Source organism: Pygocentrus nattereri, chromosome 4 (assembly GCF_015220715.1).
Source record: "Pygocentrus nattereri isolate fPygNat1 chromosome 4, fPygNat1.pri, whole genome shotgun sequence".
Taxonomy (NCBI): Eukaryota; Metazoa; Chordata; class Actinopteri; order Characiformes; family Serrasalmidae; genus Pygocentrus; species Pygocentrus nattereri.
The window spans coordinates 26,643,251-26,657,862 of record NC_051214.1 but is presented as its reverse complement, the minus strand read 5'-3'; the positions used below and the strand labels follow the sequence as shown (position 1 = coordinate 26,657,862).

General features: G+C 39.4%; 1 protein-coding gene across 1 annotated transcript; it reads left to right on the top strand.

The window, feature by feature from the left end:
* Positions 1–2,659: 2,659 nt before the first annotated feature.
* Positions 2,660–10,294, top strand: LOC108415251 (cytochrome P450 2J2-like). Its single transcript, XM_017688268.1, has 9 exons — positions 2,660–2,897; positions 3,118–3,280; positions 4,626–4,775; positions 5,515–5,675; positions 6,031–6,207; positions 6,343–6,484; positions 8,248–8,435; positions 9,279–9,420; positions 9,929–10,294. The coding sequence occupies exons 1-9, from the start codon at positions 2,691–2,693 to the stop codon at positions 10,126–10,128; spliced, it is 1,530 nt and encodes a 509-aa protein (XP_017543757.1). The 5' UTR covers positions 2,660–2,690; the 3' UTR covers positions 10,129–10,294.
* Positions 10,295–14,612: the final 4,318 nt, after the last annotated feature.

Genomic DNA, 14,612 nt, shown 5'->3' with positions numbered 1-14,612 from the left:
CTATACAGATTCTCTGGAATAATGACTTAAGTTCTTAACATTGACTTTTGTGAACTTTACTGGGATGCCCCCTCTCACACAAATCAATTTTTTTGTGTGTAAAAATTAAAATGAATACTCAAGAAATAAAGTTTAATGAATACTAAGGTAAAGAAAAAACAGCAAGTAACTTTATACACAAGGATTACAATATTTTTAATTGCTGTATAAAAAAATTAACATCATTTAGTCACAGCAGCAGCCTTTTACACCATATAAAATGTCATGATGAATGGGCCAATAGAAATTAGATTAGACTATAGACTCCCAGATTATTTGGAATAAAATTACACTAACTCACATTGAAAGAAAAGGACGTTTTTGACTTCTCCTTAAAGTTATTTAAGTTCTTTGGATAGCAATGTTTCCCGTGTCTGCCTGGGTTTCCTCCAGGTTCTCCCCACAGTCCAAAGACATGCAGTCAGGCAGATTGGACATGGTAAATTGCCCCTAGGTGTGAGTGAATGTGTATGTCTGTCTGTCTGTCTGTCTGCCCTGTGATGGACTGGCGATCTGTCCAGGGTGTATCCTGCCTTCCGCCTGATGACAGCTGGGATAGGCTCCAGCACCCCCCGCAACCCTGAGGGAGAAGCAGCTTAGGAGATGTGTGCTTTTGGGGCCCCCTGGTGGCATAATGGAGACTCAGCCAGCTCTTATCTACCCTTTCACTAAACAGAGTGCACCAAATTTAGAAAGTCCAAAAACTGGAGTTCAAAAGTTCTAAAAAATGTAACAGCTGTGTTGGAATATCTTGTGCTGTTCTGTGTTCAGAATATTAGTGTATTTTTCTCGCTTTTACAAAACATGATTTTGCACAAAAGCTCCAGAGCACCCCATTTATTTTTGGACCATTCATTTTCAGGATCCTGTAGCCTTCAAATTCAGAAAATAATATTGAGTGGCAATTCTCCAAACTATATATTCTTGTCATCGTCCTTATCACAGCTGGCATTGAACATGTGACCCCCAACAAATTTAGTTAGCTGACAATCAGAAAATATTAATTTTTTGATCTCACCCACTTATATAACTACTTATATTAAATTAAGTGATTATGGGTGTAACTGTAGGTCTTTTATGGCAAGTCATTTACTTCAGTGTTTAGTGCTGAAATATTAGTCTACTTTATTCATGCTGGTAATTGCAGCCACTGAAAACATATGGAGTGCAAATGTGCAATAACAGGCATAAATATTATGTATCTGTAAAATATATAACTATATGAACAATATATACACACAAATATATATATATATATATATGTATATACATCAAAGGGAATCTTATACAGTGTCATAGTAAGTCAGTATCACTGCTAGATGGTACTCAGTAATTGGGTACACTGCAGCAACCAAACTGTGCTTGTTTAATATCACTGTACATTCTTAAACTTGTTGAAAAGAACACATTCTGTTTTTAATTAGACACACTTGTGTATTCAGTAGAGTTGCTTTTAAACAAAAATGTGTTAAAGTATTTCTCTGTAATAATTATGACGCATATTTTGAAAAATATATGTAAATGTATTTCTATTGCATGTGGGTACTTCAGAGACATACGTGACCTAATACACAAATTTCCAATACCATGCCAAAAACCTAAGAACAGCATCCCCAGAGTGAATCCAGATTACAGAAAGAATTCCTAACCTTCCTATGTATGTCTCTTGTGGTTTATTTCAATAGAAATGCTGTGAAGGTGAAGGAAGAAGCTCTTTGGTGACACCAGTCTCTTGCATATAAAAGTTTATTTGCATTTAGAGATTGAAGTCAGAATCAAGCCTCACGAAATAGCTTGGAGAGAATTATTCTCTACACAAAGCTTTGCGTCCATGCTTTTATACCCCAGTTGTTTTTGACATAAGGTATAGCCCACATCTGGTTCCTATTAAAATAGCCTCAGCTTATTTTGAAACTAACAGGGAGAAAGCGAGGGGCCCATCTCTCTCTTGGGACCTAGAGCTTTAAACCTGGGCCCCCTTTAGACATTCCTCATAACATCAGTATCATATGAAGCTTTCAGATAGCACTCCGCTGGATGCATATGTGAGGCCCCCTTACTCAAGCTAAACATTGATTTCATATGAAGTGAAAAACTACACATAGAGTTTTTATATCAAGACTTAGATACTTCATTCTCTCTCTCTCTCTCTCTCTCTCTCTCTCTCTCTCTCTCACTGCACTGCTACAGCTCAAGGCTCACGCTTTTTTATGAGTCACTCATGCTCTGATCTCGGACATGCACTGTTTGGTTAGCTGAGATATGCGTATGTACTCTGAACGACCTAAACTGAATCACAGTGAGTCAGCAGATAATATTATCATGTGTTTACAATGAGTGTCACTTACAGTCACTCAGCTCATGAATCAACAGAAATATTTCACAATGTCTGAACAGCCACACACTCTATGGACTCTTTATGAACCATTTTTTCTCTCATTGAAAATGATGGGCTTAAACCTTAAAGATCATTGGCCCAATTAGTTTAACAATCTAATAACCTATCAGCTACTAGCTTCAGAGACACACCAACGTGATGGCCATTCAAATTTCAGTGGGGGAGGTACCACCCCGGCTGCCCTTAAATATGCTACTGATTGTTCACAGACATACACCAGAATCAGGATTGACAGTAAAAACACCTATGAAAGATGGCTTTAATTGATTTTCTCATGCTGTTTCCCACAACATGGACAGATACACAGATGTTGCTCCTGTTTTTTATTGTCTTTCTTCTGGTTTTTGGCCAAGTGAAGAACAGAAGGCCCAAGAATTTCCCTCCAGGTCCCACACCTTTACCCTTTCTCGGCAATTTCTTCAGTCTGGACCATAATCAGCTCCACATTCAGTTGACCAAGGTGAGCTGTACCTGATCTGCTAATCAAGGTATATTATTTAGTGTGATCAGAGAATCTGAGAGCTGTGATGCACACTGTTCAGAATTTCTAGGAATTTATCTAAGCACTACATTTTAAGCACTAAAAGACCCCAGAAATAAATAATGTGTCAGCATTGGATCTATTATGTATTTGAATGAGCATCATGAATACTTTGCATGTGATCTCCTGACCTCTACAGCTGTCCGATAAGTATGGTAACATCTACAGCTTGCAGCTGGGTGGAATACATTTTGTAGTGGTGAATTCCTATACAATGGTAAAGGAAGCGCTTGTTGATCAAGCAGAGACCTTCTCTGACCGTCCACCCAACGCCGTCTTCCAGAAAATCAACAAGTGTCAAGGTAAGGATTTATCATTTTTGATTATGTTCTCTTGATTATATTCACTGCAAGAGATGTGGTATTAGTTGATTTGTTTTTTTTTTTATTACTAGTACAACTCACCTGAAAAATATGTATAACATTATCAAAAAATAATGTTTCAGCAATGCCATCAGCACAAATGTTGCACTGACAAACCCTATTTGTTAAACTGCACTACAGGCTGGTGGGCTTGTCTATGTTTACACTGACCTTCTGTCAATCATTTTAAGTTAAGTAATACTTTTTTAATCCCACAAAGAGGGAAATTCTACCTCTACATTTAACCCATCCATGAAGTGAACCACACACACACACACACACACACACACACACACACACACACACACACGGGGGCAGTGAGCAGCCCTATTCACGGCGCATGGGGAGCAATTGGGGGTTAGGTGTCTTGCTCAAGGACACCTCAATCATGGACTGTCGGCACTTGGGATCGAACCAGCAACCTTCCGGTCACAGGGCCAATTCCCTAACCTCCAGCCCACGACTGCTCATTTTATAACTCTCTCCTCTACACCACATAACTCCGCCCCTCATCTCCATCTGCTCAGCTAAGAATGTCAGGTTCGAGTACAGAAGGGAGAAAAAAAAACTTCAGACAACAAGAAATGTGCAAAAACAGGGATCAACACTGGAAGCACTTTTCAACAGTTTCCACATGTCTTTGCTGTCCTGTTTGTCTTTGTAATGAACTCCCACGTTTTTCAGCGAACCATGACAACCAGGCAAATATTACCTCTACAGTAGCATTTAAGGTGGAATGGAAATGTTAAACACAAATTCAACCTCAGCTTTGTTACCTGCACGGTTTGGAGTTTGATGCAGTCAACTAGCACTAAAAATATCATCCAAAGCATTACTTTACCCAGATCTATGCACAATAGATTTAACTACTTGATTCATTATGTAATGCCAGCTGTTCAGAGAGTTTAACTCTTTATATGCATCAGATAACATTACATACCTGTGAGTGTGTGAAAAGGTAAAAGAGTAAAAAATGTTTGTGTTGTAGTTCTACGCAGAGCTACTGAGAGTTACTGCTTGTTTCAGATTTGACTCATGCACTTGTAATATATTCTGATGTATTTTCTGAGCATCAATCTAACACATTCTTTATTATTTGCTGATTTGCCACTGATTAGCTTTTCTTTTTTTTTTTTCGTTTTGGAATATTGTATTTCACTAATTTGCTAATTAGTTTTTTTTTTGTTTTTGTTTTTTTTTTTATTGATCATTTTCAATGTTACAGTAACATACTGATTAGCTTTTCTGCTGAACTCACTGCATTTTGTCAAACGCCGAATACCAGGTATAGCCTTTAATAATGGCTACAGCTGGAAGCAGCACAGACGTTTTACTCTCAGCACTCTCAGGAACTTTGGTTTGGGAAAAAGGAGCCTGGAGTCCAGCATCTCAGAGGAGTTCAACTTTCTGCGCCAGGCCATCGTCAACATGAACGGTAAAACTACAATTCCAGTGGCAAAGGTGGTCCTCGTTATGGTCACCATCACTTTCATATTCTTATCTGCAGAAGTGGGTGGAGTAGCCTGTACCCATTCTCAAGTAAATGTATCCTTTTTACATTTTATTGAAAGAATAACTCAAGTGGAAGTCTAAATACCTTTTGAAAAAACATTAAGAAGAAGAAAAAAAGTAAGCAGCTTTAAAACCTACTAACTTACAAAACTGCAATGGAACCTTTTAATACATACAGCATTTGTCAGGATAAGCACGGAAGATTGTTGGGCTCTGTTCTTCTCTTTTTGATGTACTCAGGATCTAAAACAAAATGATGCACCTCACGGTTAGCGGTCTGAACAGTTAGGAATGGCCAGTACTGATAAGTATTCAGTATCACAATTATGTTAGCAGATGATGTATAGGTTTGTATTAATAAAGTTAATGTATCCACACCAGACAGAAACCATAGTTTATTCTTATTTTAAAAAGTATTTCATGCCAATTAACAGTTTTAAAAGTTACCTTTTTCCTCAGTACTGCTTGCAAAGAAGTGTAAACCTATCAAAATGTCACTTGAGTACATGCATAGTGCCTTTTATCCTTACTGACCTTGAATTTGTTTTCCTTTGGTAGAAAGTTTGTTGAGAAGTTGTTAGCATTTCTGTGGCACATGAAGTGTTTGTTACCGAAACTTTAACCTTGTGCCTTAATTCTTGTCTTTTTCTTGTTTTCTTTAGGGGAACCTTTTGATCCTCATTATGTTATCAACAACGCTGTCTCAAACATCATCTGTTCTTTGGTGTTTGGCAGAAGGTTTGAGTATACAGACCGGAGGTTCCTGAGCATGCTCAATCTGATTTCAAAATCCCTTAAACTGGAAGGATCACAGTGGGCACAAGTAACGATGACATTCACACAAAATAATAAGCTTATATAAACAGTAATTGACCCAGACGTGTTGAAACCTGGGTTATTGAGTTCCTGTCGCAACTAACCATCACTCACATATAAGCCAGTATTCAGCATTAATTTCACATCACATTACAGATAGCTACTGTACAATCAACATACAGTAAATCTTAATTTATTCTCAATTGAAAGAGTGGATGTTTGTCACAAGGTCTCAAGGTTTTCAGCTTTAAGTTACGCTGTCAATGTAAATGAATGTGAAGGGAAATTATGAAACAGAAACATGAAAGCTGATTAATAACCACGCGAATCTAACTCTCTAACTGTTCATTCTTCCATCTCAGCTCTACAACTCATTCCCTCGCTTTATGGACCTTGTCCCCGGACCCCATAAAGAAATGTTCTCATATTTTCAAGAACTGCATGTTTTTCTGAGAGGAGAGATTGAAAAGCATCTTGCAGAATGGGACCCCTTGTCACCCAGGGATTTTATAGACTGCTACTTTAGTGAGATTGAGAAGGTACCTATGGTTTCTTAACATTGTGCATATTTTTAAAGGACCAGTTACATGGCTAGTGCAAACTTTGAAATCATGAGTGATTATGTACCTTTATAATCCTACAATAATAAAGTATTGTGTCTCCATGGCTTGAAGAGGAAAGATGATCAGGAGGCAGGATTTCATTCTGAGGGTTTGTGCCACACTGTTCTGGACCTGTTCATGGCAGGGACTGAAACCACCTCAACCACTCTACTGTGGGGCTTCATATATATGATGAAGTACCCTGAAGTCCAAGGTAGGAAACCTCTCAGTCTCCATGTTCGATAAAGCAGGAGTTAACAGCTGATGCAACACATTCTCTTGTGCTCAATAAAGAATCGGGTCAAAGAATTAATATCACTGAAAAATACAGCTGAAATTTTCATTTCGTCTCTTTAAATAAGTGTCACACTGTATTAGGACTGTTTGATTATTGACAAAAATCATGATCGTGATTATTTTTTGATAATATTGAAATCACAATTATTTGACAATTACTTAAGTTCAGAAACATTCATTTATTGAAGTGTGTAAAAAGCTTTTCTTTTTAACCGTCAATTTTCTTGATGGTTAAGTATCATTTAAATGAAAAGCAAATAAAAACAAAATAAATATAAAATACATCAAATGCATTTATTTATTTATTTATATTTAAATCATTCATCTAAAAATGCTAAAACAATAAAAGTAAATGTTTGTTTCCGTAGTGCACTTCCACAACCAACAGAAAACTACTAAATATATATAAAATAATAAAGATCAATTAGACCAGAATAAGATGAGTTTGGGCTTTTAGGTAGGGGCGACCTTCTAACATGAGATCAAACAAGAGCATCATTATAATATTGAATGCAGCACCATTTGTGTCATTTTATATTGATTACTTTGTTTTCATCATTTTTGAAAGCACCTGCTCGTCGAGCGTTCCTTCTGAAATCAAAGGTAAAATAATTTTTTACCCCTTTGTTGCAGTAACAGCCTCTACTATAAAAGCTTCACACTAGATGTTGGAACATTGCTGTGAGGATTTTATTGCATGATTTCAGGTAGTGGATGGTACAGGTGCAGGTGTTCTGCATCAGCAATGCCACTCCAACTCACCCATTGTGCTCTCCTGGACCCCTGGCCACAAATGGCTGTAGCATCACTGAACTGGCAATCTCCTGATGACACAGGAGCCCCAAGTACAAGTATTGTACTACTAGACTTAAGTTTTGACTAGAAACAAAAGTGTTAAATTCTTGAAAGGGAAAAATGTCCCAGCAGGATTTATTTCTCTCTGGTATCTAAATAGATACGGCTAACCGTGCTCTCTTAGTGGTTAGACCTTCAGGAACTGAACTGAAGGCGTAATGTGTCAGATTAGCTACTACTATACTAAGAGCTGACAGTGGAGTCAACCAGTCAAACATTAGTTTCCTTTTGTTGAGTCCAGTTTTACTCTAGGCCTTCTGTACATCATTAATTGTTAATACGAGAGAATTTAACCAGGATTCAGGTCAGCTAAGCAGCGTGCTCAAACAAAGGCTAAAAAACACTTTCTCTGTGATTATCAGAGGAAGATAGACTTTATGCTTCACTTGTTTGCTCTTTTGTATGGCTTGGAGCCATTTCTTGCTCAAGTCTTCGTTTGATTTTTAAGTAGTTTTAGAGCAATTTCTCTCTTTTGTTTGTCCAGCCCTTTTTCCTTTTCCCTTTCCTTTTGTTTGAATACCCACCCGGGCTAAGTACTGTACCGGTCAACCCTCTACAAAGGTGTGACAAAGGGCTGCTATTTGCCACAGACTTAAGTAGAGAAGTCCACAGGTGTGTCAGGTTGTGCCTAATCAGCCTGAAATTGGAGTTCCCTGAACTTATGGCACCTCGCTGGCAATTTCAAAAGGAGGTGCAACCTGGCTATTATGTCCATTTAATAGGGTGATAACAATTTAAAGTGGGTGTATAAATTGTGAAAACAGCTCACTCAATCTGGTCTTCATAACATGCCACATGTCAAAGTTAGTTATGTTGTCTTTTCAGAAAAGGTGCAGGCAGAGATAGACAGAGTGATTGGACACTCACGCCAACCCAGCATGGCAGACAGGCCCAACATGCCCTATACTGATGCGGTCATTCATGAGATCCAGAGGATGGGCAACATTGTGCCTCTGAATGTTCCAAGGATAACCAATAAACACACAACACTAGGGGGATATTACATACCAAAAGTAAGAAACAATCAGTACACCCTTTGTTTAATTTCTGTATTTCTATAATTCAAAGTACATCAAGTATTTTATTTATTTATTTTTTTTACAAATCATGAACATAAAATTTGTTTATGGTAAATATAGAAAATTATTTACACTGCAAAATCAGAGACCTCCCTTCATTTATTTAATTTCCGGTCAAAACAAACATTAGTTCTGAGTTACTTCATTTTGAGGGATATTTCTGAGGACATTAGATATAAGCTAATACAAGGTAAGCAAAGGAAAGATTATTGAAAAAAGTATGGAAAGATATAGCAAAAGTGGCTCTCTAGACCTCAACTTCAATGAAAGCAGATCATGAGAAGTACAAAATGCAACCAACGTCTTAGACTGAACTTTGCAGGTGAGAGAAGCTGAAAGAAAAGAACAAAATAGAATGGAAGCTATAACAAAGGTAAATTCTAGTTAGATGTTGGGGCTTTTGTGTAATTTTTTTGTTATACATATTTGGCTTTTTGTTTTTTCTGGTGAAACTGGTAGATGAATAACTTGTACTTAATGGCCATTTTTGACTGGAAATCAAATAAAGGGTGTTTTCTAATTTTTGCACAGTCCTGTGTGGATTCATGAGGGAAAACATGTAAAGTTCACTTTTTGCTTGAAATTCTGGCATCTCATACTGACACCAAGCGTACTCAGTTCTTGTCCTGGACGTCCAAAAACACACATGATTCAACACATCAGTTAATTACAGGGTTTAGTATGGGGGTTGGAGCAGTGAAACTACCAAATGGTGTTGGATGCCAGCCCTCCAAGACCAGTGCCCTTCTGATAAATACATTACTTATTCTTTAACAGGGTACGATTGTCATACCTAACCTGACCGCAGTGCTGTTTGATGAGACCCAGTGGAAGTCTCCTCATTCATTTGACCCTCAGAACTTTCTCAACACTCAGGGAGAGTTTGTTAAACCTGACGCTTTCCTTCCCTTCTCAGCTGGTAAGTGGATCACAGGTTCAGGTTTCAATATGATAATGCATGAGATATGCCATTCTGTGTTGCCTGAGAAGCACAGCATGGCACGCCTGAGAAAAAAAAAAAAAAACTACTGTAGGTACTAGGTATCTATAGGATACTAAAGGTACTAGGTACATATAACATACTAAGGGTACTAGGTCTACTTTATGGTTGGCAGGCTTTATTTGACTTGCAGTAAGATAAGTGTCATGTTGGAGATGGAGCTGCCGGGCAGAAGGAGAAGAGGTAGACCTCAGAGAAAGTTTATGGATGTAGTGAAGGTGGACATGGAGATGGTTGGTGTAAAAGTAGAGGAGGCAGTGGATAGGGCAAGATGGAGGCAGATGATCCGCTGTGGCGACCCCTAAAGGGAGCAGCCGAAAGAAAAAGAAGAAGTAAGATAAGAGTCAGTTGCTGAGCACTACCCTAACAGCCAGAAATGACATCAGATCAAATTTGTGAGTGTCTGAACATTATTTTCTTCTTACAGGGAAAAGAGTTTGCCCTGGTGAATCACTTGCTCGCATGGAGTTGTTTATTTTCTTCACTTCTCTCCTGCAAGCTTTCACTCTCACCTCTCCAGAGGGAACCAAACCTACTTTGGAGTTTGAATTTGGTGTGACACTCTGTCCAAAGCCTTTTAGAATCAATGCTAGTCCCCGGATACAGCCACTTTCTGAAAAGGACTAAAGACCCGCCGATTCAGTGAGTCAAAAAAAGGGAAGGGTCTCTTAAAATAGTTCCATTATATATGTTTCATTTCATCCTTGTATGTCAGTGTCTGTTGATGGTGGAATATGTTTACCTTTTATTGAATCTTCTCATTTCACTCAAGTAAAATAGACTGTTAATTTAAGCTGTCTGTCATGTTTTCCACACACAACATTCAGTTTTCTAGAATACACTGCAAAAAAGAGGGGTGAGTGAAATTATCTTAACGTTAGATGTAAGCAATTATCTACATTATTAACCATTTTCAAGTGAAGAAATTGTCTTAAACCTATATAAGAAGTGTATAGACCAGCAAAACAAGTAGTTGTATGCCAATATTATGAGAATTTCATTTGATAAAGTCACAAGAAAATGTCTAGAAACATGTTAAATAATAATTATAATAAGATTATAATGATCTATAATAAACAGTCTCAAAATATTAGAAATATTAGGTACATCAACTAGATTTAGGATAATTTCACTCTCCCCATTTTTTGCAGTGCAGTAAGTCAGCTCACAAAAATAATCTATGGATAATTTATTTGTCGTTGTTGATCTATGACTAAAGGAGCTTTGTGCTTTGCAGAGGATGTGCTGATACGGTAATTGGTGGCCAATACTGAGAATTTCCATGTACATGTCCACTAAAGCCAATATGTTGATACTTGATCCAATAGGGTTTAATATGATGTTGGCCCAACCTCTGCAGCTATAACATCTTCCACTGTTATAACAGAAGGCTTTCCACAACATTTAGGAGTGTGTTTATGGGAATTTTTGACCATTCTTCCAGAAGTGCATTTGTGAGGTCAGATACTGATGTTGGACGAGAAGGCCTGGCTTACAGTCTCTGCTCTAATTCATCCCAAAGGTGTTCTATCGAGTTGAGGTCAGGACTCTGTGCACAGGAAGGGGCCATCCCAAAACTGTTCCCACAAAGCTGGGAGCATGAAATTGTCCAAAATCTGAAGCATTAGGAGTTCCTTTCACTGGAACTAAGGGGCTCCTGAAAAACAACCCCACACCATAAAGCCCCCTCCACCAAACTTTACACTTGACACAATTCAGTCAGACAAGTCCCGTTCTCAAGTACCGTCATCCATCGGATTGCCAGATGGAGAAGCGTGATTTGTCACTCCAGAGAACACGTTTCCACTGCTCTAGAGTCCAGTGGAGGTGCTTTACACCACTGCATTCAACGCTTTGCACTGCGCTTGGTGATGTAAGGCTTGGATGCAGCTGTTCAGCCTTTGAAACCCATTCCATGAAGCTCTCTACGCTGTTCTTGAGCTAATCTGAAGGCCACATGAAGTTTGGAGGACTGTAGTGATTGACTCTAGAAAGTCGGCGACCTCTGCGCACTATGCACCTCAGCATCCACGGACCCCGCTCTGTCATTTTACGTGGACTACCACCTGGTGGCTGAGTTGCTGTCGTTCCCAATCGCTTCAACTTTGTTATAATACCACTGATAGTTGACTGTGGAATATTTAGTGTTGAGGAAATTTCACAACTGGACTTGCACAGGTGGCATCTTAACACGGTACCATGCTGGAATTCACTGAACTCCTGAGAGCGACCCATTCTCTATTGTTTGTAGGAGCAGTCTGCAGACCTAGGTGCTTGGTTTTATACACCTGTGGCCATGGAAGTGAGTGGAACACCTGAAGTCAATGATTTGGATGAGTGACTGAATACTTTTGGAAATACAGTGTATGTAGAAACTGGGCCTGGATTAGTATTACAGATGTCAATTATTTGTACAGAGTTACAAATGCAGTAAAACTAATAAGATGCAGAACCTTTAGCACAGTAGTGCAGCATCACCTGTACACTCTGCTGTTCTGGAGCTCTTTTTCAGGGATGAATGGATGCAAATTTGCACTTTAAATTTTTTTTTTATTATTTCTTGTAACACCCCTACCTCAGGTGAATCAGGTGTGGTGTGTGGAGTTCATGACAGATTTACCACCATCATTTTAGAAACACCATTGAAGATGTACCAACATCTGCTGCTACAGATATAATAGGTAATAGGCTGATCTACATTGCTCAAAAAAATAAAGGGAACACTCAAATAACACAATAGATCTGAATGAATGAAATGTTCTCACTGAAAACTTTGTTCTGTACAAAGTTGAATGTGCTGACAACAAAATCACACAAAATCCATGGAAATCAAATTTATTAACCAATGGAGGCCTGGATTTGGAGTCACACAAAATTAAAGTGGAAAAACACACTACAGGCTGATCCAACTTTGATGTAATGTCCTTAAAACAAGTCAAAATGAGGCTCAGTATTGTGTGTGGCCTCCACGTGCCTGTATGACCTCCCTACAACGCCTGGGCATACTCCTGATGAGGTGGCGGATGGTCTCCTGAGGGATCTCCTCCCAGACCTGGACTAAAGCATCCGCCAACTCCTGGACAGTCCGTGGTGCACTGTGCCGTTGGTGGATGGAGCGAGACATGATATCCCAGATGTGCTCAATCGGATTCAGGTCTGGGGAACGGGTGGGACAGGCCATAGCTTCAATACCTTCATCTTGCAGGAACTGCTGACACACTCCAGCCACATGAGGTCTAGCATTGTCCTGCATTAGGAGGAACCCAGGGCCAACCACACCAGCATATGGTCTCACAAGGGGTCTGAGGATCTCATCTCGGTACCTAATGGCAGTCAGGCTACCTCTGGCGAGCACATGGAGGGCTGTGCGGCCCTCCAAAGAAATGCCACCCTACACCATTACAGACCCACTGCCAAACCGGTTTGGTCATGCTGAAGGATGTTGCAGGCAGCAGATCGCTCTCCACGGTGTCTCCAGACTCTGTCACATGTGCTCAGTATGAACCTGCTTTCATCTGTGAAGAGCACAGTGCGCCAGTGGCAAATTTGCCAATCCTGGTGTTCTCTGGCAAATACCAAGAGTCCTGCATGGTGTTGGGCTGTGAGCACAACCCCCATCTGTGGACATCGGGCCCTCATACCATCCTCATGGAGTCGGTTTCTAACCGTTTGTGCAGACACATGCACATTTGTGGCCTGCTGGAGGTCATTTTGCAGGGCTCTGGCAGTGCTCCTCCTGTTCCTCCTTGCAAGGCAGAGGTAGCGGTCCTGCTGTTGCCCTCCTACGGCCTCCTCCACGTCTCCTGGTGTACTGGTCTGTCTCCTGGTAGCACCTCCAGCCTCTGGACACTACGCTGACAGACACAGCAAACCTTCTTGCCACAGCTCGCATTGATGTGCCATCCTGGATGAGCTGCACTACCTGAGCCACTTGTGTGGGTTGTAGAGTCCGTCTCATGCTACCACGAGTGTGAAAGTACCACCAACATTCAAAAGTGACCAAAACATCAGCCAGAAAGCAGAAAGGTACTGAGAAGTGGTCTGTGGTCCCCACCTGCAGAACCAGAACTTTATTGAGTGTGTCTTGCTAATTGCTAATAATTTCCACCTGTTGTCTATTCCATTTGCACAACAGCTGTGAAATTGATTGTCAATCAGTGTTGCTTCCTAAGTGGAGAGTTTGATTTCACAGAAGTTTGATTTACTTTAGTTATATAGTGTTGTTTAAGTGTTCCCTTTATTTTTTTGAGCAGTGTATATCTGTTAATCCCTATTCTGTAAAACAACCAAACACAACCTATGGCAGTTATTTACATTAAGTTTACATTGTGTTGTACTTTAATTTAAGATACTTTATGACATGAGAAATAACAAAATGCTATTCAAATAATATCATGGAAATGCTGTTGTGTACAACAATTCAGTGACGTCGCAGCTACACTATATGTCCAAAAGCCACCTTCTATTTAATAAATTCTGCTACTTTAAGGTGCTGCTGTTAACACATGAACACATGAAAAATCTTTTACTTTGACAAATATGCTCATGTCTATATGATTAATGGCCGAAAATGAAAAGCTACAAAAATAGAGATAAAGGACAAAAATGAATTGCCTGTGCGATGGGATTTATAGACTGAGAAGAGGTGGTACAGTGAATGTCTCATTATATATATATATATATATATATATATATATATATATATATATATATATATATATATATATAAATAAAAGTGTGTGTGTGTGTAAATAGCTGCCAACACAAGTGAGTACACCTCACATGTCCAAATTGTGCTCAAAGGGTCAATATTTTGTGTGACCACCATTACAATCTACCACTGCCAGAACCCTCTTGGGCATGGAATATTCACCAAAGCTGCACAGGTTGCTACTGGAATCCTCTTCCACTTCTCCATGATGACATCACGGAGCTGGTGGACGTGAGATACCTTGCCCTCCTCCTCCTTCCTCTTGACGATGCCCCACAGGTGCTCAATTGGGTTTAGGTCTGGAGACATACTTGGCCAGTCCATTATCTTTACCTTCAGCAAGGTAAAGTTTGGGGTCGTTAGCGAGTTGGGAAACTGCCATGCGGCGTTCTTCTTATAG